At 37.7% G+C, this 13,370-nt stretch overlaps 1 protein-coding gene across 1 annotated transcript in view; it reads left to right on the forward strand.

Annotated features, from left to right (window-relative positions):
* COL11A1 (collagen type XI alpha 1 chain) overlaps positions 1–13,370 on the forward strand; it is a 561,059-nt gene that overhangs the window by 367,556 nt on the left and 180,133 nt on the right. Inside the window, exons 8-10 of the mRNA XM_057310420.1 lie at positions 2,167–2,296; positions 4,148–4,271; positions 6,331–6,528. Of these exons, the coding sequence (XP_057166403.1) occupies positions 6,408–6,528 (121 nt within the window). The 5' untranslated portion in view covers positions 2,167–2,296; positions 4,148–4,271; positions 6,331–6,407. The remainder of the gene's footprint in view (positions 1–2,166; positions 2,297–4,147; positions 4,272–6,330; positions 6,529–13,370) is intronic.

Here is a 13,370-nt window from a genome sequence, read left to right on the forward strand (position 1 = left end):
TGAAGTAGAAGTTCTTATGTAATACTTGTAATTTTCAAGATGTTCCGTGCATTTACAAAATATTAATGTAATTATATTTCTTCTGTTTAACATATTGGATACCTTTTTTCCTTTCTCTTCTTAGAAAGTGTAAAATGACTTAAGGTTAATGTCAGTAGTGTTTCCTGTCTGCAGAAGTGTATGAAGTCATAAAGTGATTTTAAAATTCCAGAAGAGAGTGAAACTTGAGAGTTGACATTGAGATAAACAGAACTTATCTTCATTTATCTTTAAGACAAGTTTTTTATTTCTAAGAAATAAATGGTTTTCTAAGAAATGTTTTCAAAGATATCTCTTTAGTTTGATTTATAGATTTTTTTTAAGGCTATAAATAAGGTCAGTAACATTACCTTTCCTTATTTTAAGATTTGTAGTACTGGAGATTTTATTCATTTTAATAGTTAATCTATAAGAAAAATAATGTGCCGGGGCGCCTGGGTGGCTCAGGGCGTGATCCCGGCGTTGTGGGATCCAGCCCCACATCAGGCTCCTCTGCTATGGGCCTGCTTCTTCCTCTCCCACTCCCCCTGCTTGTGTTCCCTCTCTGGCTGGCTGTCTCTATCTCTGTCAAATAAATAAATAAAATCTTAAAAAAAAAAAAAAGAAAAAGAAAAATAATGTGCCTACTATAAAATACAAAAAAATATAAAATGCCTTATCTATAAGGAAAGAATCAATAGTGAGAGAGAGAGGGGTGAAATAAAATTTTTGTCACATATTCTGTTTCTGTATTCCTAGTTTGAACTCTGAGTATGCCTAACCTCATCCTTAAAATGAAACTATTAAAATTGCCACATTCCTGCCTTATGAAGATGTCATGAAGACAAACAACAACAAAATAAGAAATTTGAATAAAAATGTTGTTATAGTGACAAAGGTGTTTTGCATTTAAAAGTATACCTTCATATGCAATATTGCTTGTTTTACAGCCCTTTAAGTCCATATGTGATTTTCCACTCTTAACAGATTACATTGTGAAAACTTTCGAAATAGGATCTATTGTTTGTCCAGCATTTGAATGTGCAATAATTTGACCATACCAGTACTGGCAGAAAATATAATATTGGGAGGGTTATTAAACACTGAGAATCTGCAAAACCAATTAAGTTGGAGTTATTCATCACAGATGTTTTAAAAATCAGATCTATCTTGATATTTAACCATATTCACCAGCCTTAAATCTTGTATTTGGTGTTTGTTGTTGCATCAAAAAAATGTACAAGACTGTCATATAAAAAAAACAGCAATATGGTATATAATTCAGAAATCTGTTTTATGTGAGTCTTCTGTTTCCAAAGCACATGCATTTGGTTCCAGAATGAAATGAATTGGTACAAATGGTGGAGGCACAAAACAGATTACATATGGCTGTCTGGAAATAATAATCATTTTAAGTAAAAAATACTGACAAATGCCAGTGGGGCATATCACTCTGTGAAGGCAGGGTAGAGGTCGAAAAAAAAAGGAGTCTACTTATTTGAGAAGGTGCAATGATGCCTTTGGTCATCTTGGTTCCTTTTACTATTTATATTATGAAATGATAAGTATCCAAAAAACCCTATTTGTTTGAGTAAATTCTTAAAAGGAAATAATCCCTTTAAAGAAGCTGAAATCCTTCCTTAGGCAACCTTATTTTATTAGGAACAGCCAGTGTGAATCAAGATGAATACTCTTCTAATGATAGCTGGGCGCCATGTGTCGTGAAACATCATTGGGATATATCATTGGTGTGGTACTTCTTTTGGCCATGACATGTGGTTCATTGAAATATTTAAAATCCATCTTCTTCTACTGATAGAGATGTTGATACTGTCCTGTACCACTTTGTAGAAAGTTGTGTTATATTTTTGCTGACACACAGGAGCATAGCAAATGCCAAATCTATTCAATTAAGAAGAAAAAAAGATACAGAGAGTAAAAATATCTTGACAAAGGTCCAAAAAAATATTCAAGTTTTTACCCTGGATCATTCTGTCCTCGTCCCTCTTTTCTACTTTGGACAATTATGGAAAAGAACTAGGATGACAAATACAGCTAACTAAAGTATATATTAACAGAGGGGTACATGCATGTACAATGCTATATTCTGTGCTTGTTGTGGGTTCACTTATATTTTGTTTTCTTTAGGTTATTTTAAACAGGATGGGTCAGTCATTTCTGAGTTGGCTCCTTCAACACTCCAACAGACCAAACTTTTCATCTGAAGAGTCTGTTTTATCATGGAAATTGGGCTAAATTTGGATTTCTCTGAAGTTCTGTAAGTTGTTTCACAGGAAATGTGCCAAAAAATACCCGGTCATCACTAAGGGGTACTTGTGAGCTAGGATGGACTATGGAAATAAACTTTTCTGTCCTCTCCCCACCCCCAGTTTTTACAGTACAATGGCCTATCTGTGAGGTAAGAGGGACTAACACCATTTTTAAACAGAGCCTAATTTTTAGCCTCTCACGTATTAGAAAAACTGTAAAATAAATGTCAAAGTGCTTAGTCATTTCTTTCTTAAAATAATTGACCTAAGTTCAGAAAAGGGCAAGAAAGACAAACCATTAGGCACAGTAAGAGAGGGATTATATTCAACAGCAATTTTCTTTTAAACATTTTAAGTATTTCTGATGTGTGCATGAGTTTCCCACCCCCACAATAATTTCTCACTCAATAAGTGAAATTTGGTGCAATGGTTTTAGTTATAGTAAAATGTTTGGAGAATATGTATATACATATACTAGGCATATATGTGCATACTTTATATATAATATATGTATTATATATACCAATATCTACATTATATGTAACGAAAATAGGAAGGCTAAAGCATCAGTATGAGAAAAGAAGAATGAATGTCAAATGATTTAAAAGATGGTGCATCTTTTAAAAAATCTTGCCACTTAATCTATTTCTTCTTTCCCTTAATTGTACCTGTAGTGATTTAGGTCTTATTATGTAGAGTTCTCTCTATTTCCAATACTTTATTACTATTTATATTATGGGCATCCAGCTCTGGACCAGGTTTCTTCATTCCGAGGTTGGTTATTGAGGTCTCCATAGTTAAAACATTGGTTCTCAATCTGTATCCCCTGATTCCTAGAGATAGGTGAAGAGATTAAGGGAGACCTATGAACTTTTCACAGTGTTCACTAAAGCTGAATATTTATATCCCCCTAATCTGACCACCCAATCAATTATCAAATTATTATCTTAGTTTCTCTAAGAAGCCTATATGGACAGTCAAAGTAAAATATTGCTACAAAAGAAGTGAATATTTTTTCTCTAAACCATTTCCATCTTGGTTTTGAAAGGCTTACAATCAGAATGAATTCTACAAAGTTGAGCAAATATCTCCAAACATTGTTTTTTAATGTGACAAGATAGATGTCATATAGCTAATTGTGCTCCAAATTAAAGACCTATGTCAAGGAAACTGTCGTATTCTGTTACATTCTGAATATGTATGAACGGCAAGGATTGGTTGAAAGGTGATCTAGGAAGTGACGCCCCTGGAAGTTATCCCTTGAGAAGCTGAAAGTGGTGAGGTGCGTGTCTTCCAGCTTCCCTCTGTTCCCTTTGTTGTTTAGTGTTACCCTTCCTTTTGCAGAATTCACCTCCTGTAACTCCATGCTCTGGCTCCTGGGAGGCTCTAGGTCTGGCAGCTGGCTACAGACTGCAGGGGTTAGACATAATTACCTACTCCTTACCATGAATCTACTATATTTCCTTCCAGAGGCATTAATTCAGACCCAGGTTATGCCTAGATGGGCTGTGGCCAGAGGAATTTAGACCACAGAGTACAGAAAGCATAAGGTAGTAATAACTCTATTCACCCAAGACACTTTGCCTGAAAGGACCCTTTCACCCCAGTGAGAAGGCCTGAGATGTGACCAGAAGGTGGGGCGTGCTAGACTGCATCATTTCTCACCTTCTAGAACATTATCAGGCCATGGAATTCTCAGTAAATCAGGAGAGCTATTGAGAAACAATTTGGAATATCATCCCTACATATTGCTGCAAACGCTGTTAGCTATCTCTGCCTATTGAGTTGGTTCATGAATCTGGCAGCCTCACAAATACGTATTTCTAAACTTTGTATTTATTTTGCTCTTTTACATCTAGGAGAAGACCTATAAAACAAGTTCAGAAATATAGAAAGAATTGAACAGAAAAATCGTGTTTCAGAAAGTTTCGCAACTGAAAATACAAATTTTTCATTTTGAGAAGATGAAGGATAATTAAGATGGTAAACTGACCTATATTTCCATCATAAATTTCTTAATTGGTAATTGTACTTTCCACATTTAAACACAATATAATATGTAATCATTTTATGAAATTATATTAATAACTTGAGTTGGAATCTGAAAAGCTAGTTGGTGATATTTCTCTGCAGCTAGTATAAGGCATCCCAAACATTCTGCCAATAGCATTTCTAACATAAAGTGGGGTTTTCATATGTTCATTTCTTTTAAACTGTTATCGAAGAGGTAAACTTCTTCATGTGGGAATGGTTCTTTGTCACAGAGGGTGACAGTCATCTTGCAGGTATATTTGCTTTAGTATTAGTTGCTTTCCTCATTTTATATGCCTCATCTATGTTAAACAATTCCATCTTGGGCCTCCATCCTGTCTCTGAAAGCCTTCCTTCCAACTTCTAAACCACATATATGGATTATCTGATTAATCTAGTAGATCATGAGGTATATTTTGATAATAACTAACAGAAAAAGAGGTTTCTAGAGATTAGTGGACATATGGGCCTCATAAACTTAGTTGAGAATCCTTAAACATTGAAACGTCTTAAATACTCAGCATAGGTCCTGGTCGAAGTGTCCAGTCTTTGTCAACAGGAAAATGTATTCATTCACTCAGTCCATCTCTACTGAGTGCCTGATGTATGCTGGCTACCTTGTTGGGCACTGTTCCAGAAAATTTTTGAAAGAGACATCTCAGGAAATATTAAGGAACAAAAAGGAGCCAACAGGAGGGAATAATTTAAGCTTGGAAAAAATGACCAAGGAATCTATATTCCAGGTTTAAGTGGATTACTTTGAGGAAGGGTAAATAGAGGGAATTTAGAAACCTGCCCCTTATTATTTCCTCTGTGGAGTGACCATGTTTTCAGCTCCTGAGTCCCTTTAGAGGAGATGTGGGCCTAAATGCTTGTATATCTCTGCTAGTATCCTTCCTTGTCTTTTCTCCTCCAGCTTTGCACCCCCATTGGAGATCAGGTCAGAATCAGCTGGAAAATTAAATTACTCACCCCCTCATGTCAGCTCCCATACATCTCTTTCTCCTCCTGCCTCAAGAGTACAGTTCAGCTCTTTAAGAGACGAGACTCTGAATGAAGGTAGTGCAGAATTTAAACATTTAAGAGAGAAACTTGTCAGTTTCAGAATTCGAAGGACAGCTTCACTATTAAGATCAGGGGTTTTGACCTCTTGGGTCCCTCCATCTCACCTTCATCCCTTTCTTCTAATTCTCAGTTTTAAAAAGTAAATAAATAAAAATACTTTTCGGAGCAGGCAGAGCAATGAGTCCTCTGGTTCCACGTCTGCTATAAGAAGCAGATTTTTACACAAGGATAAGGTTACGGCTGCCAGCCCAGAACTCCAGCAGTGTGGCAAATCAGACGCTGGGCTCCTCCCCTCCCCCGCCGACGAAAGAGAGGCTAACAGACGGGTGCAAGTAGACAAGTAGCTGTTTTTATTGAATACAGAAGCTCCTTGAAAACTCTGTGGGCTCCGGGGCTCTCCTGCAATTCCTTTCATTCCCAAAGTGCTGGAGCCAAGCACGCGTCCCGCGTAACTCCCTCCCATTTCTTCTCGGGGATTTGGGTAGGAGAGGAGGGAGGAGAGGAGAGGGGAGATGGGGGGTGGTTGGTGGGCTGGGCTTGCCCAGAGTCCTGATTCTTGGGCCCAGGGAGAGGGGGGCGGGCTCGCGGCAGCCCGAAAGGCGTGTGATTGGGTCTGACCCTCAGCCGGCTTGTCAGTTTCTCTCAGGGTAAGGGGGGCGCGGGAGCCGAGTGGGCGGAGGAGGGGGCTGCCCAGAGCCTCTCGTCCGGCCCACTGACGGCATGAAGGCTTTAGGGGCACGCAGTCCTCTCAGATTTTCGGTTGAAGCCCCTCATCTGCCTTCAGTCTGAAGGCAGGGCCCCGCAGAGGACGGATCGGAGGGTCGCGGCCGGCGGGGCCAACCGAGAGGGAGAGGAGGGGGCGAGACACGGGAAGGAAGCAAACCATCAAATTTTAAAGAAAAAGCCCTTTGACTTTTACCCCTCTCCGTCCTCAATGGCTGTGTAGCAAACACCCCCGAAGATACCTGGGAAGGGACGAAGTTGGTCTGCAATCGCAGTTTCGTGGGTTGAGTTCACAGTTGAATGCGGGGCTCGGAGATGGAGCGGTGGTCCTCTAGGTGGAAAACGAAACGGTGGCTCTGGAATTTCACCATAACAATCCTCGCACTGACTTTCGTCTTCCAGGCTAGAGAGGTCAGAGGAGGTAAGAAAAAAATGGTTTTGGGGAGGTGGGAGAGTGCCGTCGGTCTTTGTCATTCTGCGCCCCTCCCCCTCTTTGCCCTTTCTCCCCCGCCTTACCCCCCACCCCCCAAAACCCCAAAACAATTCTCTTAAATAAAATCCAGATTGTAACTGCCACCAGGTTGAAGTGAAGGCTGGAGAGAGAGATGGATGTAGGCGGAACAGTAATGGGAGAAGAGGTAGCAGGGAAAAAGATCTGTCAGGCACAGAGCCTGCTGAAATGCCCTTCACCACTTTCCAGCGTCTTTGAAAAGAGGAAAAATATTACCTTGAATACAAGGGCAGTTGTACAAAGCTTTTGTTTGAGGACTAGTCCCTAGACTGCCCTTTGAACACATCTTCTGGTTTCTTCAGATTCTAACTAATGGAAATATCTTTTTAAGGGTGAGCTGAGGAGAAAATATAGAGAAAGGGTATAAAATGAACCTTGATAAAGTTCTTTGTGTGAAACAAAGTGAGAAACAGGCTCTTTTACTTTTAGGGATATAAGAGAAAGCAGAGGTGATGAATCTAGAAGACTGAGAACACCGTGTGTGTGTGTGTGTGTGTGTGTGTGTGTGTGTGTGTGTGTGTGTGTTTGGCATTTTAAGTGGAAGAAAATTTGGCAGATTATAAAGAACGGGTTGAAGATAGGGAGAAGACTTCTCCCTGAATATCAGTCCACTCCTCTCTACTATGACCCCCACTCCCAACCCCCACTTCTTCTTGCAGGTTGGACGTGCAGTTCTCTTGGAGAATGATGAAACTCGCCAAGCAAATGGGGTGGGGGAGGAGGAATAGGGATTGGGAGGGAAGAGGAGGGGGCCTGGGATGGGGTGGGAGGGGAGAGGTAAGGAAAAGTTCCTACGTGGCACCACCAAATATTCAATGACCAGACCTGCTCAGAAGACTGCAGCCCTGTCAGTACCCAAGAAGGGAGAGCGACTTCACTCCTCCCCTCTGCCTCCTCCCTCCCCTTCCCCCGCCCTTTCCCGCAAAGGCATCTGGCTGGAGCGGTCCGTTAGGTGCCGTAGACACGACTGGCGGGCAAAGGCCTTTGGAGTTAACGGAGCCCAAACAGCTTAGAGTAGAAAAGCGAGCTTTGTCGGGAGTGCACAGAGAAGTGGGGGGTAGGAAGGAGGGTCGCGAGGATTGGCTGAGGGAGAAAGAAGTTGTCAATCCCAAATGCGCAGGCTTTAGCAGAAACCTGAGTCTGGCCCTGGTAGATGCCAAGATCTGAGTTCTCCCTAATGGGAATTAGCGCTCCCGGAGGCCGAACTCTGGGAAACCTGGTCTGTATTCCTTCCCCAAGCTTAGTGGTGCTCACCTTCCTGAGTAGCAGGCAGTGCTGGATTATTCTTAGCTTGGCTTTTCCTGGTAAATACAGTCAGAGCCTCAAATTTAAATTTTGCTTCAATTTGGATACAAGTTATGCTAATTATTTTGATTCATTCATTTCAATATTTTCAAGGATAAATGGTAGAGTCTTTGAAAGTGGAATCCATCAAAAGTTTGCTTTTTACCTTTGGTACCTGGTCACCGGCTGGGTTGGTCATTTCTGTCAGCAGTTCTGCCCTCTGCTGGTTTTATTTATTATCTGGAATTTAAGTAGCTGCCTTAGAACCTAGGACCTCTTAAAATTCTTCTAACTACAGTGATGCTGGAAAAGGAACTCCATTAAGAAAGGACAGCTCTACTACTTTTTTTCCAGCTTATTACACATACATATGGACAAATGTATCACAATTCCAGCTCTTAGTTTAAAAATATAGAAACCAAACTTTCTCTAATGAAGATGGTTGAGATATAAACTCAAGAGGCACCATTGCAGACATTCAGGAATTATTTCAATAAAGATATTTATGTTTCTTTTCCACATTTGGCCTCCCCTAAAGCTCTAAGGATATCAGAAAGGTCAAATTTCTACACTTGTGTTGCATAAATTGTCTCTTTTCAATCTAGCTTCAAACCTGAAACACTTTTAAACAAACATCCCAGTACCACATCAAGTAAATGGTGGAAAAAGAACCCTGCTTATTATTATAAGGCCAATAACGTGGGAAATAGCAAAGCTTAAGGATCACATGTTGTTTTTGCTTGTCACTTCTGACGAAATGTCTTAAAAGTTACAAGAGTATTTGGATATTCAGACTGTAAGATTCAGTAATTCGTGTCATGAAGTTGCTAGGTGCTTATTACTTCCCACTAAGTAATATTTACAAATCTACTCTTTTGGCATTTTTGCCACTTAATAAACTTCAACAAGGAAGTAATAGTATACTAATGCTTTAAAAGGAAACACTGGCCTGAATCATCACACAAGGGAAAAATAAACCCAGTGTTCAGTTCTTATGCTAGCCATTAGATTTGCAATTGAAGTAACAATGAATATGATTTCATTTCAGTTTCTAAATAAAGGTATTATGTACTATAATTTATTGATGTCTGTAAGATGCAGTGGTGCAATTTGGTTGCTAAATCAAAAGGTAATTTAGAACAGCCTATTTTCATCTAAAATTTATATTTCTTGGATTTAAGACACTAACGCCTGAAAGAATTCTGGGTTCATAATAAATCAGATTCTAAAGAAAGTGTAATTAGAATCCTAAAGTATCTGCCTTACAAAGAATAGTTCTTGGAGTGAATGGATTGAAAGAAAATTTATACTCTCACATAGAATCGTATTATTTTACTTTGCAAATCCAAACTCTACAACTTGGTCATCTTTAACATGCCTATTAAAAATTTTTAGTATTTATAATGATTTAGTATAAGAGTTATTTTATAATATATTCATTTGTGTTAATTTCAATTTTATGTTTCATATATTTCCCTGTGGTTAACATAAATGTTTTATCTCAGAAGTTTATGGATTTCTTTATCAATTAGTCCACTGGCTATTAGAGAGGACCTGAGATTTACCTGGAATTTATAGTGACTGTGCTCTGATTGTATGCAGCGTGATGGTTTTAAGACCTTTAAAAACAAGTTAAACTAATTGAATACTAAGAAAAATAGTATCTAATTGAATCATTTTTTCTAGTTAAAATGGTACTCAACCTTTGGTAGTTAAGCCAATACTTGTCTTGCAAAAAGTTGATTAATTTTATGAGCACCTTTCAAAGCTTGTCAGCAATTGGTAGTGAGCCTTGCTGGAGTGTTTTGAGTGCCCAGGATCAGCAGGTGAAATGGTGCTGGCCTCCAGAGTATGTGCTAATCCAGCTTTGCAAAGAGATCAAGTTTGTCCCTGTGGCTTCTTAATCATGAATCAGTTAGAAGGTCAGATACACTTCTGATAACAAATGCAGTGTCTGCTAGAATTATTTAATTGTCTTTCCTCTTGTTTATTAAATAAAAATTGACACAGTCCAATAGGAAAACAAAAAAGAAAACCAGGTATCTTATAAGAAGCATCTTCCTGTTTGTTTTATACAGATTTAGGTGCCACATATATATTCAATTAAATATAGACACTTTCACAGAATTGTCTGCTAGTTTTTAAATTAAGTTTATTAATATCTTAAAGTGACAATTTACTTCATAATAAATACTTAACTGAGACTCTACTTTATAAAAATTATTCTCTAAGAGGTATTCTGATATTTTTTTAACAAAACTGTGAAGTTGCAAATGAGAGATGTATATACCTAGGTAGTATAATTGCTTACAATTCATTTAATTACTATTTTAGGTTCTGTGTTTGCTTCAATGTGACTAACATAGAAAGAGCATATTATTCAAGTTAAGTTGTCCCTAAAATATAGCAAGGTAAACATGAATCTCTTTCCATTCTCGGGTAGGATTTCTGACAATAAATAAATAAATAAATAAATAAATAAATAAATAAAAGAACACAAAACACAAAACAAAACCCCAAACTAAACAGTCTGTTTGCTTCTTTTCTGAAAAACCTCTCCTCACTTTGGTTAATTTATTGAAGCATTGCCTATTTGATAGCGAATGATAATGAGTGGACTCAAATCAAGCTTAGTTGAGTGTCAGTGTAATAAAAAGCTGAATTTTTTAAAGGAAGAAAAGATGTTTAGATTAGGTTTTTTAAAGAGAATGCTAGAGATAGAAATTATAGTAGAGATTGTTTCTCTTCACTACCTCTCACTTCACTAATTAGGAAACCAAGGCACAGAAAAGTTATTAGCTGAATGCTTTTTCTCATAAAAACATAAAAATATTTCTATAATATTCAGTGTTTTTCTAAGTAAATATAGTGAAGGTCTGCAATAGTGGTAAAAATATTCGTAAATAGTAGTACGTCTGAGACTTTATGGAATGACCAAATATTGCTTAATTGTATGTGTTGGAGTTTAGTGAGAAGATGGAATAAGTGAAAATGATTGATTTAAAGAAAATCAGATAGGAAACAGAGTTATAAAATGCATTTAAAAATTCCTGAATTTCCTGAGTTTGGAGAAAGGTAATTTTTGATCATTTATACTGTTAATATATCTAATTATGAGAATCTATAGGTTTATCAGTATCAGAGTAGAAAGCATAATAGTTTGTAAAATATTGTGTGTGTGTGTGTGTGTGTGTGTGTGTGTGTTGCTGGATTAGGAACATAGTCTTTTATGCACTCTAAAGTTGTTAATGGAGGACCAGACACACTTCAAATTTTCAAGAAGCTAAGAAATTATATACTTATATAATATAAAAATATTATAAATTATATATTTACTTCAAATAATATATTCATTTAATAATACATCTATGTGTTTATTACGAATGATGTCAAATTTCTATGATTTTAGATTGACTGGATGATAAATACTATATATATGTATGGTTTTAGTACTAAACCAGATAATGAATTATTACTTGATATGGCTTGTTTGTTTATTAGATAATCTTTCCCCAGACAAGTCGCAAACTTTGGGAAAATATAGGAGAGCACTTATTAATTTTTCTTTTGGATTGTTAAGGCATCTGAGACGACACAAACAACTTCGACCTCAAGAATAAATGGACATTAATCTATAGAGAAGTAGACACTCCTAAGAGATCACCGTGACATTTGTTGTGCTGGCAACAACAATGGTACATCTAGTATTTCCACAGAATGAAGAGTTTTCCTGTCTTTAGGGAAGCAGTACATGTCCTTAGGGTCCTGAAGAAGAGACTGTGGAAGCTAATGTTTATACTCATGATCAACACTAACAATTTATATGAATATAGGGCTTTATAAGTACTGAGCTAGCCCATCATTTTGTATAGTTTTTAATGATTATACTAAGGTATCCAAAAGCCAGAATTCCATTGTATTCTAAACACACTTTTCTTTCCTCCTACCTTTGGAGAAATAATTAAGGGCAGTTGGTGTAATCATTAGGAATTCAAGGCAACTACAGAATGGGGGCTGAGAGCTGATCTGCATTTCTGCTTTTACTCCTCCACTTCCCTCATTTGATACTGGGGAAATGTGACCTGAGCTGGGAGTGGTGAGAGGAAACCAAACTTTGTTTTTGACCATTGAAGTTTTGTTCCTTAGCAAAGGAGAAAGAGAGGTATACACAGATGCTATAAAAAATTACAGTGTTCCCTAAATTCTCTCCCCAAAGAGGCAACTTTAAATGCAGATTTCAGTGTAGCTTTTGGTATACTCTAATGACTCTCCTAAATCTGGACTTTTTTCTTCTAATTTCTCTTGCAATTTTATTCAGAACATAAAGATTTAATTTTTTTTTCATTTTAAACTGTTTTTCTATATTATAATGTGTCTACTATATGTGCTTATTTTTCTTGCAAAACCCTAATATAATTTTATTTTTATAGGCCTTTTTTTCCTACTTTCCGTTGTCTCAAAACTCAACCTGAATAATACTAGCTGGTAGAGAAGATGAAAGTCGATTTTAAAGTGATTTAGTGAGTAGTGTCTATTGGTTGCAGTCTTTGGCCTACTACTGACTTGGCTAGTGGTTCTTTAGACATTGGCTGATCACCAGACCTACTGTTATCTGGTAAAATAAACTCTTTGCTTGCTGCGCATGGAATTAGAGACAGTGCTATTAATTTAGGAGAAAGAACTCAGAGAAAAGAAAGGTTATCATATTTCAGAGTAAGAGACCAGCTTAAATACGACTTGACAATTGAGAACTAAAACAAACCTGTGTAAAAGTGCTTTAGCACAAAAAACTTTTGCAATCCCTTCAAAACCTCCTTTTTTTTTTTCTTAAAAAGCATTTCTTTCTTATTTTAAACAAATTTAATTGCTCTTGAATGGCCCTGTACTGCACAGGCAAATGAAGGTCCCTATTCATAGAACTTGAGCGCATAGAGTGTCCGTGGAAGCTTCCTTCCTCTGTCTGACTGGTAAACTGGCATCCGGGCTTACAGGCGTGAACCTTCCACTGTGTGAGGTGGTTGGCTTTCCTTCCCCACTCAGCTCTTCACAAACAACTTCCCAAAGGATGACTGCCAGAAAGGGCAGTGGTTGCAATTCCTGACAAAGCTAATAAGAAACTCTAAAGCACTTTTTCACTTTGTGCTCTTATTAGAGAGCTCTGCAGAGAAAGAAGAGCCATGCATATTATGCTATTTTCCCTGACTTTTCTCTTTAGGCTAGAGTGAACAGTGAAGCACAACCTCTTAGCTGTCACTCTTCTTTTTGAATGCTGATGAGTCTTCAAAATACTTCACTGGTTTTGAGAAAAAATATGTTGTGCAAAAGGCTTAGCATGATGGAGAGTAGCCTTCAGGATGGGACCCCTCTGTACATTCAGGCTCATGACCAGTCATTTCACACCTGCCATAAACCTGCCCCCATTTACCTTCCACTTCAGCAATGTTAAACCTCTTGCCCGTATTCTCCCC

Source organism: Ursus arctos, unplaced genomic scaffold (genome assembly GCF_023065955.2).
Source record: "Ursus arctos isolate Adak ecotype North America unplaced genomic scaffold, UrsArc2.0 scaffold_12, whole genome shotgun sequence".
NCBI classification, from domain to species: domain Eukaryota; kingdom Metazoa; phylum Chordata; class Mammalia; order Carnivora; family Ursidae; genus Ursus; species Ursus arctos.